This window comes from Haliotis cracherodii, unplaced genomic scaffold (genome assembly GCF_022045235.1).
Source record: "Haliotis cracherodii isolate W230 unplaced genomic scaffold, xgHalCrac1.p SCAF_2, whole genome shotgun sequence".
In the NCBI taxonomy this organism is placed as follows: domain Eukaryota; kingdom Metazoa; phylum Mollusca; class Gastropoda; order Lepetellida; family Haliotidae; genus Haliotis; species Haliotis cracherodii.
The window spans coordinates 25429338-25450076 of NW_027266275.1; the positions used below are offsets into that span (position 1 = coordinate 25429338).

The 20739-nt window shown below is 40.6% G+C and overlaps 2 protein-coding genes across 4 annotated transcripts in view; one reads left to right on the forward strand and one right to left on the reverse strand.

The window, feature by feature from the left end:
- Positions 1–11804, reverse strand: part of LOC139467883 (arrestin domain-containing protein 3-like) — a 38419-nt gene extending 26615 nt beyond the window's left edge. For both annotated transcript variants that reach the window (XM_071249412.1, XM_071249411.1), the window contains exon 1: positions 11606–11804. In XM_071249412.1, coding sequence (XP_071105513.1) covers positions 11606–11774 — 169 coding nt within the window. In that variant the 5' untranslated portion in view covers positions 11775–11804. The remainder of the gene's footprint in view (positions 1–11605) is intronic.
- Positions 1–20739, forward strand: part of LOC139467882 (beta-1,3-galactosyl-O-glycosyl-glycoprotein beta-1,6-N-acetylglucosaminyltransferase-like) — a 102890-nt gene that overhangs the window by 16937 nt on the left and 65214 nt on the right. Inside the window, exon 2 of one of the 2 annotated variants that reach the window (XM_071249407.1) lies at positions 17620–17716. In XM_071249407.1, coding sequence (XP_071105508.1) covers positions 17622–17716 — 95 coding nt within the window. In that variant the 5' untranslated portion in view covers positions 17620–17621. Of the gene's footprint in view, positions 1–17619; positions 17717–20739 lie in introns of those variants that run through there. The other variant, XM_071249409.1, reaches the window with a different exon arrangement.

Consider the following 20739-nt stretch of genomic DNA (forward strand, 5'->3'; position numbering starts at 1 on the left):
TCAGCTTTCAACAGAGCTAAACGAGACCCCTCTCATCTCAAAACAGCTCATGAACTTAACCACCAAGTGCAATACCTAGTTCAAACTGCTAAAACCAAAAACTGGAAAAAATTCTGTGAGGAGCTAAACCACCACACCGACGCTAGGAAGGTGTGGCGCAAAAAACACGCCATCCGAGGCATCAAACGGCACAAAAAAAGCCCCAATATAAACAACTCAACTAACCCCACCCAAAAGGCCAACAACCTAGCCAAACACTTCTCTAAAGTAACTTCAGTAAGAAATTCCAAGATAAACTAAATAAAGCAACCAAATTCTCCAAAGAAAACAGACAAGACAACCTAGAAATAAATCAACCTTACACCATAGAAGAACTAAATCACGTACTAAACAATAGAAAAAAAGGAACAGTCCCTGGCCTAGACCTCACCTCTTACCAAATAATCAAACACTTACCTACCAAACTACTCCAAACTTTACTTAAACTATACAACCTAGTCTACCTAAACGGACAGGTCCCATCCTCATGGAAGGAAGCTCTAGTAATCCCAATACCTAAACCAAATAAACCAGCAGATCAGGCAAACTCCTATAGGCCCATCTCCCTAACCTCAAATCTCTGCAAAATAATGGAACTTATGACTAAAAATAGGCTACAGCACTACCTAGACCAAAACAACATCAAGTGCTGGGTAACGCTAGTAGCTCTTCCCCCGTGTGGAACCGGGGCAGAATATTTCCACAGCCTCCCATTGCTGGTCGTATGAGGCGACTAAAATGGGCAACCTGTTTGCCGTGGGTTGCGTCCCTGTGTCGGCGGAGGACGGGAGTCTGGTAGTTGAGGGCACTGGTTCCTGGAACTGTGTTCCTTTGCCCAACACACTACTTCGACCCTTACTTCGCCTGGACGGGTGGTAAGATGGGCCCGGTCTTATCAATCGGCTGGTCATGCCAAGCCCTGTGTGTAATATTGTATATGCACACCTGTGTTGTATTTTAATGCATATTTTGGTCTTGGCCACGCATAACTTGTGTGAATTCTCAATTTTGGATTGAATAAATTGCCTAGAGTCTTACGCCAGAAGGCGGTGGCTCATGGGCCAATCTGGTGATGTTGACCTCCGAATGATGTATGTTTCCAATTTCTTGTCATGGGCCGAACCAGTCTGGCATTAAATTGGTAGACAAATACAGCTGTTCGCGTCATATTCTCTGGAGTATAGCATCCCTGTATCCCTGGTGTCTGCATCCTGGATATCCGGTGCAATTTGACTCCGTCCTTGTTGTCACTCGGTGGTGGGTGGGGAGCAGGGGTGTGGAATAATTTTCTTTCATCATGTCACTACAACAATCTGGTTCCTCTCGAAATGAAAAGAAGAGACGTATTGAGGATATAGATCAATCAAATGGAAATACTTCTTCAAACATTGATGCTTGGGCTAGATTCCTAGTTATTGAGGCTAAGGATCAACTACCCATTAAACTGAACCCGTTTGCTATCTCTAAAGCAGTATCTGGAATTTGTGGAGAGGTGAAAAATGTCACCCGTCTCCGTAGTGGCTCACTTCTGGTTGAGTGTGCACGGAGACAGCAATCTCTCAATCTTTTGTCTATCACAACATTTGCTAATATTGAGGTTGCTGTGTCTGTGCACAGAACATTGAATTCTTGTAGAGGCATTGTTCGCGACCGGGCTCGTTGCTTGTCGGACATGTCGGAAGAGGACATTGCTGCGGAGTTAGAAGAGCAAGCTGTTACTGCAGTGAAACGTTTCACTGTCAAGAAAGAAGGTGTCATAACAAATACAAACACATATCTCTTGACGTTTGCGCATACATCGATTCCGCAATCAATTAAGGCAGGTTACATCAATATCGGAGTGGAGGTGTATGTCCCCAATCCACTCCGATGTTACAAATGCCAACAGTTCGGTCATGGGTCAAAATCTTGTCACAACTCTGTGGTCTGTCATCGTTGTGGTGGCTCCCACGAAAACTCCGACTGTGTAAATGATGTACAATGCTTTAACTGTCATGGCCCACATCCTGCCTCATCAAGGTCCTGCCCTGTGTGGCAAAGAGAATCAAAAATCATGAAAATTAAAAGTGAACAAAACCTATCATACCTAGATGCCAAGAAACTCTTCACTAATCAGACCTAGACTCCTTCTCACTTAACCTACTCTGCTGCAGTCACTCGTTCTGTAGCAATGTCCTCTATTTCATGTCAGACTGACTTGACATGGGTCAAGTCGAAACATCCTGTTGACAAAGATTCAATCCATCAGATTATTGCCGAAGTCACTCAGTCTAGTGCTGGATCTCAGACAGAGAGTCAGCCTGACAAACAATCCTCAACGTCTGTTTCACAACCAGCCACAGTTCCTTTAACAAGAAAAGAAAGAAAAAAACTAAATAGACATTCAACACCAACCGTCCCTACACCTTCTGAGGTTCCTCTACAGAACCTTTTTGGACCTCTGGATATGGAGGTCACCCTGTCCTCACAGGACAGGCGGAGGAGTAGTTCCTCCTCACATTCACGTGAAATATCTCCGATTGAGCCACCATGACTCAATTGCCCAATCTAATGCAATGGAATTGCAGAGGACTTAGACATAATTTCAATGAGATCCAATTATTGATACAAGATTTCAAGCCGTCAGCACTATGTCTTCAAGAAACCTACCTCAAAAGTACAGATAAGTTTACTTTACGACAGTACGATGATTATCATTCCTTTTCTCCTCCTGGAGATAAGGCAACAGGAGGATCAACTATCTTGGTGTGACAGGGCATCATACATAGCCTAGTCCCTCTTAATACAAATCTTCAAACTGTTGCTGTTCGTCTGACTCTCCACATTGCTTTTACGTTGTGCTCCTTATATATTCCGCCTTCCTCTGATCTTCGTCCATCTGATCTTCAAAATCTATATGATCAACTTCCAAAGCCCTGCATTATCATGGGTGATCTGAACGGACACAACCCGTTGTGGGGAAGTCCAAATGCTAATAATAAAGGAAAAATCATTGAGGATTTTCTTTCTGACAATAACTTATATATCTTTAATGATGATTCCAGCACTTATTTACATCCAGCCACTGGTACTTATTCTGCCCTCGATCTGTCACTCACAGACTCTACTTTGTATAATGAATTTGCATGGTCAGTCCATGATGACCTCTGCGGGAGTGATCATTTTCCCACTATACTTAAAACTGTTAACCCTACTGATGAACCACCGTCATCCAGGTGGAACTTTACCAAGGCCAATTGGTCCTTATACGAGGTACTGTGTACTGACAAATTAAAACATAACATTTTCCAGAATATTCCAGATCCGATACAGTTGTTTTCGGATTTATTGAATGACATTGCTGACCAAACCATTCCGAAGTCCTCTGCAAATCCCCATATTCGTAAACCATGGTTTACAAATGACTGCAAACAGGCCAGAAAGTGTAGGAAGAAAGCAGAAAAATATTTTCGCCGACATCCTACTGTCCATAATTTGGATAGAGTTAAAATTACAAATGCAAAGGCACGACGTGCTTTTAAACAGAATAAGCGTCAATCTTGGAGGAACTATGTCTCCAAAATAAATTCCCGTACGCCCATGTCCAAGGTGTGGAACATGGTTCAGAAAATAAAAGGCAAAGGCTCAAAATCTTCTGTTCATCATCTTCAGGATGATGACAGGTTATTAACGGATAAAACTGACATTGCAAATAAGCTTGGAGAAACGTTGGCAAAACATTCTTCAACATCTAATTATGTCCCGGAGTTTCAAAAAATTAAGAAACAACAGGAAAAGATCAAAATACATTTCACTTCTGATAATGGTGAAGACTATAATGAAGTCTTCTCATTACATGAGCTACACACCGCCCTTGGGCAAGCTCATGACACAGCAACGGGTGCTGACAACATTCATTACCAGCTTTTAAAACATTTACCTGAATCCTGTCTGGAGACACTTTTAGATATATTTGATCAAATATGGATATCTGGGAATTTTCCTCCTTCATGGCATAATGCCATTGTAGTTCCAATACCAAATCCTGGCCGGGATCATACAGATCCCTCTAACTATAGACCTATATCCTTAACAAGTTGCGTGTGTAAAACCATGGAACGAATGGTGAATAATAGATTAATTTGGTATCTGGAAACCAATAATCTAATTACCAATATTCAGTGTGGTTTCCGAAAAAATAGAAGTACTATCGACCATTTAGTACGTTTGGAATCCTTTGTGAAAAATGCTATCGTAAACAAACAGCATGTAGTATCAGTCTTTTTTTTATCTTGAAAAGGCCTATGATACTACTTGGAAGCACGGCATTCTAAAGGATTTACATGATTTTGGTTTGAGAGGCCGTTTGCCTCATTTCATATCCCAGTTTTTAACAGACAGACAATTTCAAGTCCGAGTGGGTTCAACCCTGTCTGACCATTATACTCAGGATCAGGGTGTCCCACAAGGCAGTATTTTGTCTGTAACATTATTTAGTATCAAGATTAACAGTCTGTCAAATGTTTTGAATGATTCCGTTGATGGGTCGCTATTTGTAGACGACTTTAACATTTCTTGTCGCGGGAGAAACATGAACACTATTGAGAGACAACTGCAGTTGTGTCTCAATAAAATCCAGAAATGGTCGCTTGCTAACGGTTTTAAATTTTCTAAAACAAAAACTAATTGTATGCACTTCTGCAGGAAATATAGACAGCACAAAGACCCCGAACTATTTCTATCTGATACACCCATAAAGGTAGTTGAGGAGACCAAGTTCTTGGGGCTTATTTTTGACCGCCACCTAACATTCTTGCCACATATAAAATATCTCAAGGCTAAGTGTCTGAAAGCACTAGACCTGCTGAAAGTCGTATCACATTCTAAATGGGGTGGGGATCAGACAACCCTCCTCCATTTGTACCGATCTTTGATCCGCTCAAAATTAGACTACGGTTCCATCATTTATGGTGGAGCCTGTAAAACTAATTTACAGAAACTAGATACAATTCATCACCAGGGCTTGAGACTCTGTCTTGGAGCTTTCAGGACCTCTCCTGTCGATAGTCTGTATGTAGAGGCTGATGAGCCTCCGTTGAAACAGCGTCGTTTAAAACTTGCATTACAGTATTTAACAAAACTAAAATCAAACCCGTCCAATCCAGCTTATGATTGTGTTTTTGATCCTCTCTACAAGGAGTTATTCCAAACTAAACCAAAACTGGTTCCACCTCTGGGGATCAGATTACAACCCCATGTAACAGCAGGTAATATAGACCTTGATATTATTGCACCCTACCGTTTATTGTCCACGCCTCCTTGGCAATTGGTCAAACCAGAAGTAGATCTTACACTTACCAATTTTAAGAAATCTGATACAAACCAATTAATCTTTCAGCAAGAATATGTCCAGTTACGCTCTAAATATAATTCTCACCGCTCCATCTTCACAGATGGATCCAAGGACGATGGCAAAGTTGCCAGTGCCACCATCATTGGTTCAAAAACCGTTTCCTCCAGATTACCGGATAACAGCTCAATCTTTACTGCTGAAGCTAAGGCTATTCACACAGCCTTGACATATATTCAAAAACAAACTGTATGTAAACGCTTCATCATTTTCTCCGATTCTTTATCATGCCTACAAGCACTTAAGACTGTTAACTCGAAACACCCGTTAATTCTTGATATTTTAGAACTTTATAATGACCTTGCTACTGGTCAATACGACATCGTACTTTGTTGGTTGCCTAGTCATGTTGGTATTGCTGGTAACACACGAGCTGATGCTGCAGCTAAAGCAGCTCTTGATAAACCAATGTCCCATCTTACCATTCCCTACAGTGATTTTAAACAAGGCATCAAGGAATATATTCGTAGTTTGATGCAGAAAAGATGGGACACCCAAGTAGGTATAAATACACTTCATGAATTTAAACCCACATTAGGCTATACCTACTTGGGTTGCCAGTCCAGACACGACGAAGTTGTCCTGAGACGATGTCGCATTGGTCACAGTCGCTACACCCACGAGTATTTATTGAAAGGTGAGGATCCTCCGTTTTGTGTCCCTTGTGATGAAAGAATCACGGTCAAGCATGTCCTGCTTGACTGTGTTGATTTTTCCATCACAAGGGATCAATATTTCAAAACATCATCTTTTAAGGATCTTTTTACTAGTATCAACTCTCGTTTAATTATAGATTTTTTAAAACATATTGAATTGTTTTCAAAATTTTGATAAATAATATTGTATATAAACTATGTTTTAAACTTGGTAGAATAAATTAAAAACTGTGATTGTAAATGGCTGTATCCTCGAAGGGGGTTAAAGTACAGTAAAACTATTGTCCCCTGGAGAGGATCCTTAACTTCCATTCTTTCAAAGTAAATTTATAGCTATCACATTTTTAATCGTAGTATATTTGTTCGTTTTAATTGGTGGTTACTCTTGCCTACAATCGCCAGCGACTGAAGGGATGGTGTAAATCCTGCTAGGGAGCCGTGCAGGTAGCAAAAGCATCGAAGTCCCCTCGGTCCCTAGTGTGGTGGCCGAACTTTGGTTGCTGGCGATCTATAACCCGTTTTTATATTGTTTTGTTGAATTGTTCCATTGTTCTTTTATATACTCTCAAACTAGTTTTAACTAAAATCTGTGATACTCTAGTTATTGTACTGTCCTTTGTCGACAGGTTTTATAGTTCATTTTTTGTGTTTCATGACTATATAACTTGATTTAGTCACGATATGGCTGAAATATTGCCGATGTGACTATAAACCATAACTCACTCACTCACTCACTCAAAACAACATCATAAATCCTGACCAAAGCGGCTTCACTCCTGGCCGATCAACTCTCGATAACCTTGCCCGACTAGAACAGGATATAAAAACAGGACAGCTAAACAAGCAATACACCATAGGCATATTCCTCGACTTCTCTAAAGCTTTCGATATGGTATGGCACCACGGGCTAATACAAAAACTAAAAAAAATAGGACTAAAAGGTCAAATAATAAACTTCATCCAAGATTTCCTAAACAATCGCAAAATTACCGTGGGTATAGACCATACACTATCGGACCAGTGTCCCCTAGAAAATGGCACTCCCCAGGGCAGCATCCTCAGCCCAACCCTCTTCAATATAATGATAAATGATCTATTCGAGGGCTTATCCCCTAAACTAAACACTTCAAAATTCGCGGATGACGGAGCCCTATGGATCCGCACTAAAAGCATTAAAATGGCAGAAAACTTAATCCAAAAATCTCTAAATAAAATAGAACAATGGGCAGACAAATGGGGCTTCTCCCTTAACTCAGATAAAACAACAGGAGTAGTATTCAAACATAAAAACATGAAACCTGCCTACCCAATCCTCCAGCTAAACAACCACACAATCAAATTCCAAAAACAAACAAAATTCTTAGGACTTATTTTCGATCAACACCTCACCTGGGATGCTCACGTCCAAAACCTAAAAACTAGATGCAGCAAAGACCTTAACACATTAAGATGTCTCACCGGCTCTAACTGGGGAGCCTCCAAAGATACCCTCCTCTCACTATATACAACACTAATTAGATCAAAACTAGACTACGGCTGTGCCATATACAATACCCTAAACAACTCTCTTTCTAAAAAACTTGACTCAATACAATATCAGGCTCTCAAACTAATTACACGCACCCAACATGGCACCTCCTACACCTCACTTCAGGCCCTTACAGGAGAAATGCCACTATATCTACGCAGGGAACATCTAAGCCTTAATTTCTGGGCCGCGTCCCAAACAAACCCTCTCATCCAAAACCTAATTAACCAAAACATTAGCCCGAGAAACCAAGCTCTAGCTCGCAAACACCCCTTACTCACCCCAATATCCCAAAGAATAACTAACTACCTCAATGAACACCAAACTCAAAATCTTAAACAAAACTGCAAAAAATCAAATATCTTCACCCCTAAACTCAAAATACCCCAAATAGACACAACGCTAGCTAACCAAATAAATAAACAAACCGACCCAAACATAGCTAAAACCACCACACTTGCATACATGCACGAAAATTGGCCAAATTGGTGTCACATATACACTGACGGATCTTCAGACCCGATCTCCAACCACACAGGCTTCGGAGTCCATACCACACAACCAGTTATATCCACACAATCTTACCGACTCCCTAACAACCAATCTATATTCACGGCAGAACTAATGGGCATGGCCTCAGCCCTGCATAACCAACAATCTAAAAACAACAAAAAAATCCTAATTCTCACTGTCTCCCTTAGTGGACTACAAGCCCTCCAAAACAAAAATACAAAAAAACGACCTAAATTAATAAACCAAATACTTAAAAGCTCCAACGACCTAACAAAAGCAGGCAAACAAATAACCTTCTTGTGGATCCCCGCCCACGTAGGAATTTACGGCAACGAAAGCGCCGATAAAGCAGCTAAATTATCTCTCAAAATACCAGAAATAAGCCTAAACCTACCCATCTCAAAATCAGAAATTAATAGTGTAAACAAACAAAAAATAACCAAAAAATGGCATAATCAATATCAAAACTCAAATAGCCAAATCAAAAAAGTGCTCAGAAAACCACTAGCCAAACCTAAAATCCTACACCCCTCTAAAAAAATTGACAGATTAATTACAAAACTCCAAACAGGACACACTAACCTAAATAACCACCTAAAACAACTTAAAAGACACACCACAGGCAACTGCCCACACTGCAAACAACCCGAAACCACAGAACACGCACTCATTCACTGCACCCACTATCAAACACACAGAACCACAGTACAAACCACCCTCAATCTAAATAAGGTTCCTACTCTAGATGAAATACTAAACCCTCAAAATAAACTAGAAAACTTCAAGGCCCTAGGCGTATTCCTAATCAAAACAGATCTAATTAAGCGCATCTAAAAATTAATTAATCTACCAATCCAAAATCCAATAAACATACAAACACCCACCTCACCCGGCTCCCTTAGTTCCCTCCTCCACCCACCTCGGCATTTATTCCAAATTTCAAAATTTCAAAACATCAATATAAGCAACCCCTAAAAGCCCCCTCTTGGGTTGCACACACCACTTTCACCCTTCTCGGAATACACTAAATGGTCCGGCCAGGCCCGTGTGCGAAATACTCTGTAGTCGGAAAGCGCACGTTAAATCTTCTATATCAGTCAGTCAGACATTGAGGAATTCTCTAAGATCGCAATGACAAGGTACGCCTATATTTTGCAACCTGAATCAATTCCCTGGAACGTCAAGACCATACTTTGCTCGGTTTAAACAAGAATTGCAGTTAGATCCGCTTTGTCGTAGATAAGTAATAGCGAAGGCCAAACAAACAAAATTTCCCTACATTTCTGAGAGATAGCTACTCTAACATATGTACACAGAGCAGCTAAAGTAATGGGATCATCACAAACATAAATTCTATGAATGCTAAAACTCGCAATAGATGTGTACCCTACTCACATACGAGTCCCACAGGAGACAGGTCAGCCAAAGTGGCCCAGACAGAAGACGATCACACTTAAACACTTGAAGCAAAGCCAGAACAACAACTTTGAGGAATAGTGTCCTTTGCAATGATGTAATGAAATACATCAAAATGTGTGATAGCACTCGTTTCAGTTTATGTTGTATATATAGTGTCTTTCTGATAATGAAAAAAATATAATTCCTTATGATAACTTTTCTAGTTTTGATCTAATTAGTGATATGTAGAGAGAGAGAGGAGGGTATCTTTGGAGGCTCCCCAGTTAGAGCCAGTTAGGCATCGTAGGGTGTTTAGGTCTTTACTGCATTTAGTTGTTAGGTTTTGGATGTGAGCATCCCAGGTGAGATGTTCATCGAAAATAAGTCCTAAGAATTTGGTTTGTTTTTGAAATTTGATTGTTTGGTTGTTTAGCTGGAGGATTGGGGAGGCGGGTTTCATGTTTTTATGTTTGAATACTATTCCTGTTGTTTTTTCTGAGTTAATGGAGAAGCCTCATTTGTCAGCCCATTGTTGTATTTTATTAAGAGATTTTTGGAGTAAATTTTGGGCCATTTTTATGCTTTTAGTGCGGATCCAGAGGGCTCCATCTTCCGCGAATTTCGATGTGTTTACTTTAGGGGATAGGCCCTCGAATAGATCGTTTATCATTATATTGAAGAGGGTGGGGCTGAGGATACTGCCCTGTGGAGTGCCATTTTCTAGGGGACATTGGTCCGATAGTATTTGGTCTATACCCACGGTTATTTTACGATTGTTTAGGAAGTCCTGGATGTAATTTATTATCTGACCTTTGAGTCCTATTTTTTGAAGTTTTTGTATTAGCCCGTCGTGCCATACCATGTCGAAAGCTTTAGAGAAGTCTAAGAAGATGCCTGTTGTATATTGTTTATTTAGTTGTCCTGTCTTAATATCTTGCTCTAGTCGGGCGAGGTTATCTAGGGTTGAGCGGCCAGGAGTGAAACCGCTTTGATCAGGGTTTATGGTGTTTATATGGGTTAGGTAATGTTGTAATTTATTTTTAGCCCTTGATTCCATTACTTTACATAAGTTTGAAGTTAGGGATATTGGTCTATATGAGTTAGCTTGATTAGCTGATTTATTAGGTTTAGGGATTGGTATGACTAGGGCCTGTTTCCAGGGAGTAGGAACCTGTCCGTTTACGTAGATGAGATTGTATAGTTTGAGTAGTGCCTGGAGTAGTTTTAGGGGGAGTTTTTTAATTATTTGGTAAGAAGTTAGGCGTAATCCTGGGGCTGTGCCCTTTTTCCTGTTTATGATTACGTAGAGGAGCTCCTCCATTGTGTAGGGTTGGTTTATTTCCAGATTGTTATTGTTTGGTTCTTTTGTGGGTTTGTTTTCTGTTTTAAGTTTTTCTTGGAATTTCTTGGCTGAAGTTGGAGTTACTGCTAACGGCCGAAAAGTGGTTGGCGAGAATATTTGCTTTTTGGGCGGGGTTGGTTGAGTTGTTAATGCTAGGTGTTTTTTTTTATGTCGTTTTAAACCTGTTAGTCAGTTACAAGTATCTATATACTAAACCTAGCCATCTCAACTGTAAATCGTCTCATCTCAGTTTCTCAGTGTAATAATTGATTCTTCTTGTTATTTTTGTAATTTCTAAAAATTGTCTTCTCATCATAGAGGCATCTTTCATTACACTTACATTAATTCTTCTTCTTTATAAACTTTCCTTTAAGTCACCTAATCCCCTACAGCTCTACCCCTTTAATTTTTACTACCTCTACTCCAGACCTTAATCTCTCCTTTAGGTGAGTTCATAATGCCAGACAGGTAAATGCTGCGTGTTGTTTTAACTAATTGTAGGGGAACTGGGTTATCCTCCAACCACCTCGACGCCGACGCCCCCCCCCCCCCCCCCCCCCACACACACACACACACACACACCTTATGCTCAGTTAAGCAATTTGGGGGATATCATGTTTGCCATGTACTGCACGATTATAAGTTCACATGAACCAAACATTCTTAAGTGTTGTATTTGCAACTGAAATATATATTCTGGCAATTGTCAAGATGTATGATAAATGTTATCCAAAACTTACCTCTCATCTTCATTCCCTCATTCAGTTCCACTGTTACATGACCCTCAAGGAACTGCCCCGGGTAATACACTCCTTGGGGATTATTTAAAGTGATAGCAAATATGTTCAATTTACCCATGGTTGTGTCGGTTTGCAAACTAACGTTGTAGGCACATGGATAAATATACATTCACATTCATTGCGACATATCACAGAACGGCACAACATGGCATGGGTGACCCACACTATACAGTATCCAATCACATAAGCTTCGAAACTTTGCTCAATCGCCTCGCGTCAATTTCACAATCATAAACAGCGTTGTTGTTCAGGTGTGTCTTTGGCAACGGGGTCACGCAGTGGACAGCGGGGCTGGGGATATTATCACCAGGCTTTTGTGTACACAGTCACGCAGAGCCGTTCATTTGCTTACTCATGATCAGCTAGAAATAATGCATTGTACATGTTCAAAGCTGTTCACGATATGGCCCATATTTGTCAATTCATCTTGACACATGGGGAATAGTTAACACACCAATGTACTTTTTCATGGAACCCAAATAGCCCTTTTACTACTATAAGTACGAATACTAATTTAGTTTTGTTGTTTGACGCTGTCTTTGGTAATATTCCGGGTACTTGAAGGCGGTCTGTAAATAATCGAGTATGGACCAGACAATTCAGTGATTGACATCATGAGCTCCGGGACCCCCGGCCGCGTCATACCAAAAGACGTTAAAATGTGGTACTTGTTGTTATCCTGTCTGGCGCTCAGCATTAAGAGGGTAATACAAGGACTGGTCGGCTCGGAGTCAGTATCCTGTTTCTGAGTGGAGTATTCTATTAAAACTGCGACATGGTATCTCAGTGTGCTTGCACCATAAAATCGGCGTCAGTCCGGACTATAGCTAGTACAAGCAGCCACACACACACATACACACACGCACAAATACACACACAAACACACACACATGCATGCATGCACGCCGCTATATAAGTGCAATAATCTTGACGCGACGTTAAACCCCATTCCACCTCACCGCAATTGGTATACGATAACATAAATCAATCATGCGACTAGTAGCCTCTTACGGCAAGCATGGAAATGCTGAAGACCCGACTCTTCATGTGGCAGAAGGGTTTTGTATTCACATTTACAACTTCATACAATTGCATTATATATAAATATGACAAGAAATAAAGGTGGTGGGGGTTTGGGACATATTTCATCCAAAACGATATCATTGTTAAGTTAACCTTTTCAGTCACAACGTCATTAGATATGACGAGTAAGCTGTGGTGTGTTGCACCCGGAATAAAAGATCCCTTCTTCAATGTAAGACGGAATGAATTGCTTATATTTTGTATTTTTGTATTCACATTTACAACTTCATACAATTGCATTATATATAAATATGACAAGAAATAAAGGTGGTGGGGGTTTGGGACATATTTCATCCAAAACGATATCATTGTTAAGTTAACCTTTTCAGTCACAACGTCATTAGATATGACGAGTAAGCTGTGGTGTGTTGCACCCGGAATAAAAGATCCCTTCTTCAATGTAAGACGGAATGAATTGCTTATATTCTTAATAAATCAATGTCCGTTTTTCTCTCTTATTCCGATAAGATCGATTACATTTGAATTCACTTCTGTTATTAAAGCCATTCTTGGTATCACAAATAGAAGAATGTGATGGCGAACATACTGGGCCGTATTTTTTAAACATTCTAAGAATTTTCTGAGAAATATATAAACTCGTTTAGAAAAGTCTTAGCCTGGCATGTAGTAAAAATAGTGAATCTCTGACAGGACTTCTCTGGGGAATCGTCTGTCCTTAAGCCTTGTCGTAGTGCTTTGTTGACTACTATTCTACACAAACAATTGCCGGCCATTATCTGCACGTCCCACAACAGATTGCTATATTGCCCATTTGTGTGTGTGTGTGGGGGGGGGGGAGGTCATTGGTTGGTTCGGCCATTGCGTATATCTGCTCTGCTAAGATACGTCTAAGGGGAATAGCTCGCTACATTGCGTCGACCAATTTACGACATTAAGTTGCGAGCATATGTTCGAATCTCCTGAAATGACGCCATGATAGAACATGTTTTCATCGTGAAATAAACCACGCCTCATTCTTCATTGTTCTTTGCGTTTTATGGCGTAGCTGTAGGATGATATCCTGGGTATGCGTGGTACCCCGGAATTGATACTTGCACTTTTATTCATACATCGAAATACAAGCTTTCAGTGGATTAGACAGGAATTAGTCAACACTACAATCGTGTAGTGATTTGAACTCACTAGTATAATCAATACAGCAGGTTCATCAGTACATTAGATCTTTAACTATCTCTCGCTTAACGACACGTGAATATCCGGGATAGAAGAGGATCTTCAGCAACCAATGCTTGCCGTAAAAGGCGACTATGCTTGTCGTATGAGGCGACTAACTGGATCGGGTGGTCAGGCTCGCTGATGCCGTAAAAGGCGACTATGCTTGTCGTATGAGGCGACTAACTGGATCGGGTGGTCAGGCTCGCTGACCTGGTTGATGCATGTCATCGATCCCAACTGCATGGATCGATGCTCATGATGTCAAACACTGGATTGTCTGGTCCAGATTCAATTATTCACAGACCGCCGTCAAATAGCTGGAACATTGCTGAGTGCGGCGTTAAGCAACAAACCAACCAACTCTCGCTTAACGATATTGTCCGTGACAAGAGCCGTCAGTACACCTGTTTATCTGACACATGAGGTGGATTTCATTTTCTTTTGTCCTGCTTCCAACACTGATCACAAACGTATAGAACTCCAGCGGGCTTAACATGAGAACTGTCTACCTTGATGTGTCATGGCAATGACTTATAACACGAAGTCGGTGGTGTACATTTAATTATGTTTAATAAATCGTCTCATTACTAAACTTATTATTGTTCCAATTCCGTTAACTGGGCTTTATAAGACTTGACTAAAAGTTGGCCAAGTAAATGAGGTATGTTCAAGTACGTTGTACACGTGTCGGCGTTGCCTTCAGTTTTATCTACAAATCAATGAGCATGCCACCAGCCTGATAAGTCCTACCAGTGAGATTAGATCGATAAAGGGTATCGCATATGCAGTGGGTGGAATACAAATTGTGAAGTCGTTTATGTGTCCTAGGTGTCAAGTTTTAGTTAGTACCCTGGAAATACATTACTCTATATTTACAGAAGTATCAGATTTTATAAAGCAAAACAGAAAGAAAACAAATTTGACAATAAACACTGGGCACGACCTATACAGGAAAACGGTCGCATTTTGTGACATGTTTTGTGTTGGTAAGAGGCATGTGCGCAAAAAGTAGCTGCTTTAAATCTAATCAGTCAATCAATGTACTTTTTATAATGCGATAACAGTACTTTGATTGTAGTGGCCCGGCACATCTGGACCTCCCCAATCAAGCTGACACACCGTAAAGCGGTACTTCTAATTATTTACAGCTGTCGGGAAACTGGACCAAAGCCATATACCTTGCCTTTATGAGTGAGAGGCTATTCACTTGTAACTACTGAAACCGTCCTTTTTAGGGGACCGTTTATACATAGAATTGTTACGGGGAATTAACTCCGGGATCTCCACGCCTTCAAAAACAGACAGAGAGGTTTTCAGGCGAAATGCCGGAATCTTTATTATGACGTCACAATGCAACAACATATATTCAAAACATCTCAGTATTATATTTAATAGTTTAGACATCATAATAAGCAATTAAATAGTACAGCATTAACATATAGAAATCAATAATTAAGAATGATAATGAGTTACATCATTACAGCATAGTAAAATATTTTCTGGTGCCTTGTTGGAGATATAACAATGATTACATAGTTGTAACCAGGGTAACCGCGGCACAGATACCTGGGGCTTAAGCCGGGCGTCACGGTACGTGCACCCTTTGAACAATGGCTGGCGGCCAAGCGTGCGTTGAACCGTAGCCTTAACCCTAACGAGGTAACTGCCGACACTTACTTCAAGATAATGATGATTAAACACTTTAACACTAATCAAAAACTTCTGACGTTTACCAATTATAAGTAAATAAATTAAAACATGAGAAACAGTTTATATAAGAAATGCTGGAATTTGTATTGTAACTCTTATCTACTAGACTGCCGCTGAATTGCCTGTATCTTTATAGACTATTCTACGACATAAAACACAAAATCAACCGGCGCTTCACGATAGTGCGGATGCACTTATGTGACAAATAGTTAACAGACATTGCCGAATCTGTGCGTATTTAGCTACGGAAACAGTGTTACTTTTCGTGTATTGTGTTCTAGACATATACGGTCACAGACTGGTTATCTTTAAATACATACATTTAGCTGCCGATGCTATGCTACTCATTATATTGAAACAAGAAATGTTTCCCGTGAAAATACAAACAGTGAGACGAATAACATGACCAGAAATATAAATGCAGATAATAGAACATGTTGACCTACAAGTCACTTGATACAGAAACGTTATACACGTTGAACATATTGTTTAATAAGCATCCACGACTTCCATAACTAAAATGGCGTAATATGTTAGATTGATATTTAAACGACTAGAATACTAACGCTCGTATTTTATCCGGGACGCTCTATTATTCCCTATTATTCAGTATAGTATTTGATTTCTAGATGAACTGTATGAAATTAACATATAGCAGCCAAATCGTAGATTTTGAACAATACTTTCTCATTAACTGTAACATAAGTTCATTGAACCAGCAGAGTAACAAAGTTAGAATTATTTACAGCACGTTTAACCAAAATGGCAAAGTAATGAGTAAAAGTAACTTACCTTCAAAAACAGACAGAGAGGTTTTCAGGCGAAATGCAGGAATGACTCTATGCCAAGATACCCCTGCATTTATACCCGAGACCTCCAGTCCACGTTTGAAAGCATGTCACTACCCATCTGTCCAGTTTGGGATTGATAACAATGGTTTCCCACATGGTGGTCAAATTATGCAAGTTTTGATGTGCTGACTTGCTTAGTTAATTGTTTATTGGCTGGTCGGCTGTGTTTGAAACTGGTCAGCCGGGTCTAGAATTTCAATTGATCACAATGGCTTCTCACATGTTGTTCAAATTATGCAAGTTTTGATGTGCTGACTTACTTAGTTAATTGTTTGTTGGCTGGTCAGCTGTGTCTGAATCTGGTCAGCTGGGTCTAGAATTTCTATAGCGCTAGCTGATTAGCATCTGCCAGCTCGTTTGACTGGTTTCGACAGCTTGCATCTCCATGCGTTACGTATTATGATAGGCGTCTTGTAAACTATGTAGCGTTTACTGGCTTTGGAATGTGAAACTTAAAGTAGAAGAATATATTTGATTTTGATAAAACTTGAAGAAAAAAATATGATGATTTTCGTACTGTTATAGTACCTATAAGAGTGAGTGAGTTGGGTTTTACGCCACTTTTAACAGTATTCCAGTTATATCACGGCGTGTCAGCTTAATGTGGGAGGAAAGCCCGAAGTGATGCAGGTTTCAGACGTTAACCACTTCGGTGAAACCCACGAGCACAGGTATGGTGCTGACAAACCCAGAAACATAATCGGGGCGAACCGGGAAACGAACCCACAATCATAGGTTTCTAGCGTGCCCAAGGGACGCAACTCTGCACAGCGAATCGCGGCGCCTTAGACGACTGGGCCACCCGTGCCCCCCTTTATGAGTGAGAGGCTATTCACTCGTAACTACCCATAAGAGTGAGTGAGTGAGTGAGATTTTACGCCGCTTTTAGCAATATTCCAGCACTATCACGGCGGGGGACACCAGTAATAGGCTTCACACATTGTACCCATGTCGGGAATCGAACCCGGAATTTCGGCGTGACGAGCGAACGCTTTAACAACTAGGCTATCCGACCGCCGACCTATAAGATAAATGAATTGAAATATGTGTTGAACTTAAGTTTAGGCGCATTATTGGCCTTAGAGTGAACGAGTTGATATTATTTTGCATCGCAGTCGGCATCTTTATCCACAGGAATGATATACCCGGTTGGTTCGAATGAACAACGATCGACACTTTTGGGGTACAGTGATACACATGGTCACCATTTGCGGCCTTTGAAGACAAGTGAGTGAGTTTAGTGTACCAGCATTCACTGAACCACATGCAGCGACATAGAATATACCTCCTTGCTTTCGCCATACATGCGGACTTCTGTGAGGAGTGAGTGAGTGAGTATGCTTTTACGCCGCTTTTAGCAATATTCGAGCAATATCACGGCGAGGGACACCAGAAATGGGCTTCACACATTGTACCGATGACGGGTATGGAACCCGGAAAATCAAACAATTAAAAATGAGGTCTAATTTAATTAGTTGGATATATTAACTTATATAACAAAGTTTGTGACATGTATTTGACTTTAATAGGTTTTTTGGCGTTTATGCGTTTATATGTGTTTATATATGTTGCATTTTCTATAACCCATTTAAATATTACTGGGCATGTCACCTTTTAATGGTATATAAACTAAGCGGCAAAAGAAAGTATAGGTTGGCAATTTGTAATTTTCCTAAAAACAGCGATAACTAGTGGAAAGCGGGTATTGGGAATATGACTGCCCAGGAACAGGTACCAAAAAAACACCTCACCCGAATGCGCCACTTTTACGGCGCTCGTGCGGTGACAAAAATTGGTGAAACAGGTTTCCCGCCTATGGCACAAACTGCACGTGCATGTTAGCTGTATAAATGCGTTCGTCTGCAGGGTATAACAACACGTTAGGAGCAGAGAGAGAGAGAGAGAGCAATCGGTATGACCGAAATGGGGGCAACACAGGTCCAAATTGCCAGAAGGTTTGGTTGTACACCTTTGAGAGTAGCCAGGCTGATTCGTCCTTGTCCTTTCCGAGGAATGGTACTGACTGCTCAACATCGACGCCTGAGACGGCGATGGGCGAGGCAGGTTCGACGCTGGCAAGTGAGAAATTGGCGTCGAGTGCTGTTTACTGATGAAAGTCGGGTTAACTTGTTTCGAAATGAGGGCAGAGAACGAGTTTATCGACGCAGAGGGGAACGTTTTGCTCCGGCGTGTATTCGAGAGGTCCATCCATTCGGCGGGGGAGGTGTCATGGTGTGGGGCGGTATTTGTGGAGATCAGAAGACTGATTTGGTGATTATACAGGGAACCTGAACGCTGTGCAGTACAGAGACCAAGTGTTGCAGCCAGTTGTACTTCCGTTTTTTCAAAACCAACAGCAGGGGACATTGTTTCAACACGACAATGCAAGGCCCCATACTGTAAGACTGACTCGGAACTTTCTAAACCAGCAGAACGTTGATGTTTTGCCCTGGCCTGCCCACTCACCCGATATGAATCCTATTGAACATCTGTGGGACCATCTTGACAGACAGATTAGAGCACGCCATCAGCCTCCCGTCAACAGACAAGAATTGCAGCAGGCCCTAAGAGACGAGTGGCAACGTCCACGTCATCAGAAGAATGACGTCATCGATGAGGCGGCATAATACAGCATGCATTGAGGCAGCTGGAGGTCATACACGCTATTGAAGGCAACTGTGTCAACAATGAACTTGTAGTGTGTCTGACAATTTTTTGGTGACATTTCAGACAACTTATGAAAATTAATTTTCTTACCCCACCATTGTTTACCTTGAGCTTACATTACCTGTGATTGCACAGTTTCATTCAAACTGTGGTTGATCAATCATTTGTTACCCCTCCCTAGATTAGATTATAATTCACAATAAAACCTCTTTATGGATAACAATTTCTTTATTTACTGTAAAGGCGACGTTTCGGTACAGATCATTCTACTGTACCGTTGTCAAGTAAGGCTGTCCATCTCTCAGAAATAGAGTTTAGTTTGACCTTCGCTATAGCATCTCTTGGCTTTAGGAGATCTATGACAGATAGCGGATTTAACTGCAATTCTTGTTTTAAGATTGATTATCTTGATTAATGATTAATGAACATGGTGTAGAATATATATAGTAGGTGGAGGATTAACAGTAACAACAACTGCATACATCAGAGAGATTAACGTGAGTAGGTTAAACAATGACAACAGAAGGATAAAACTGAAACACCATGATGGACAGAGAACACATGATGAGGAAGCCAATAACACAGGAACCTAATTGAACAGGATTAAGTGTACATAGGTGGGGTGATTATTGCTTTATGAGTTCATAGTAGGCGGATGGGATGAAATAGCCATGATCTCTGTTGATTGGCGGTTTGAGGTGGCGAATGTGGACTGCTTCTGTAAGTTTTCTTTTAGAGATGTCGTGGAGGTTGTTGGAGAGGATTCGGACGATTTTTATCAGCAGTTCAGTTATAATATGGTATGTAAGCACAATGAAAGCCCTTCCATGATACATTATATCCCTTAGTTGTCAACCGACCACGAGAGGTATAGAAGAAGATTTTATTAACGTCTCACTTGTATACCACATTTTTGTTAATACAAATTAAAAATATAGTTACATTAAAGTTGTATACAACCAATAGCACAGCGATTTATAAGAGACGGTACATTGTAAACAGGCACATAATAAAAAAAATAGCAAAAGCTAAATATTAAAATATACATACATTAATATATAATACAATGTTTAAGACTCAATGATATAAAATATTCCTCCGGGTATATAAAATGTCATGGCAGGTTCTGGCACAGTAAAAGGTGAGGTCATCAGTTGATAGAATCCTAATATATTTATCTTGCTCTGTCGAAGAAGTAAAATCTATCCATAAACTATTGCACTTGTTGATGAGGCTAAAACGTATTTCGTCGTAAAGGGGACAGAATAAAAGCACATGCTTCTCATCTTTTATGACATTTTTGCAGTTAAGACACAGCCGCATCTCACTGGGTATGTTCTCGTATCTGCCCGTTTTCGATCCGCAGAGGGGCCAGGCCCAGTCTAAACTTTGCTAGTGCACTTCTGTGTTTGCGTGGGATTGGTCGACTGACAGAGCTTTCTTGTCCATATTCACTCTTAAATTGTTTGTACGACCGTAACTTGCTGTTTCCACTATGTGCTGCTTCACTCCGGATTGTTCCCTCCCACGACTGTTTGTATCTGTTAAAGACTGTATCATGTACAGTTTTAGTAAAGAGACCCTTTT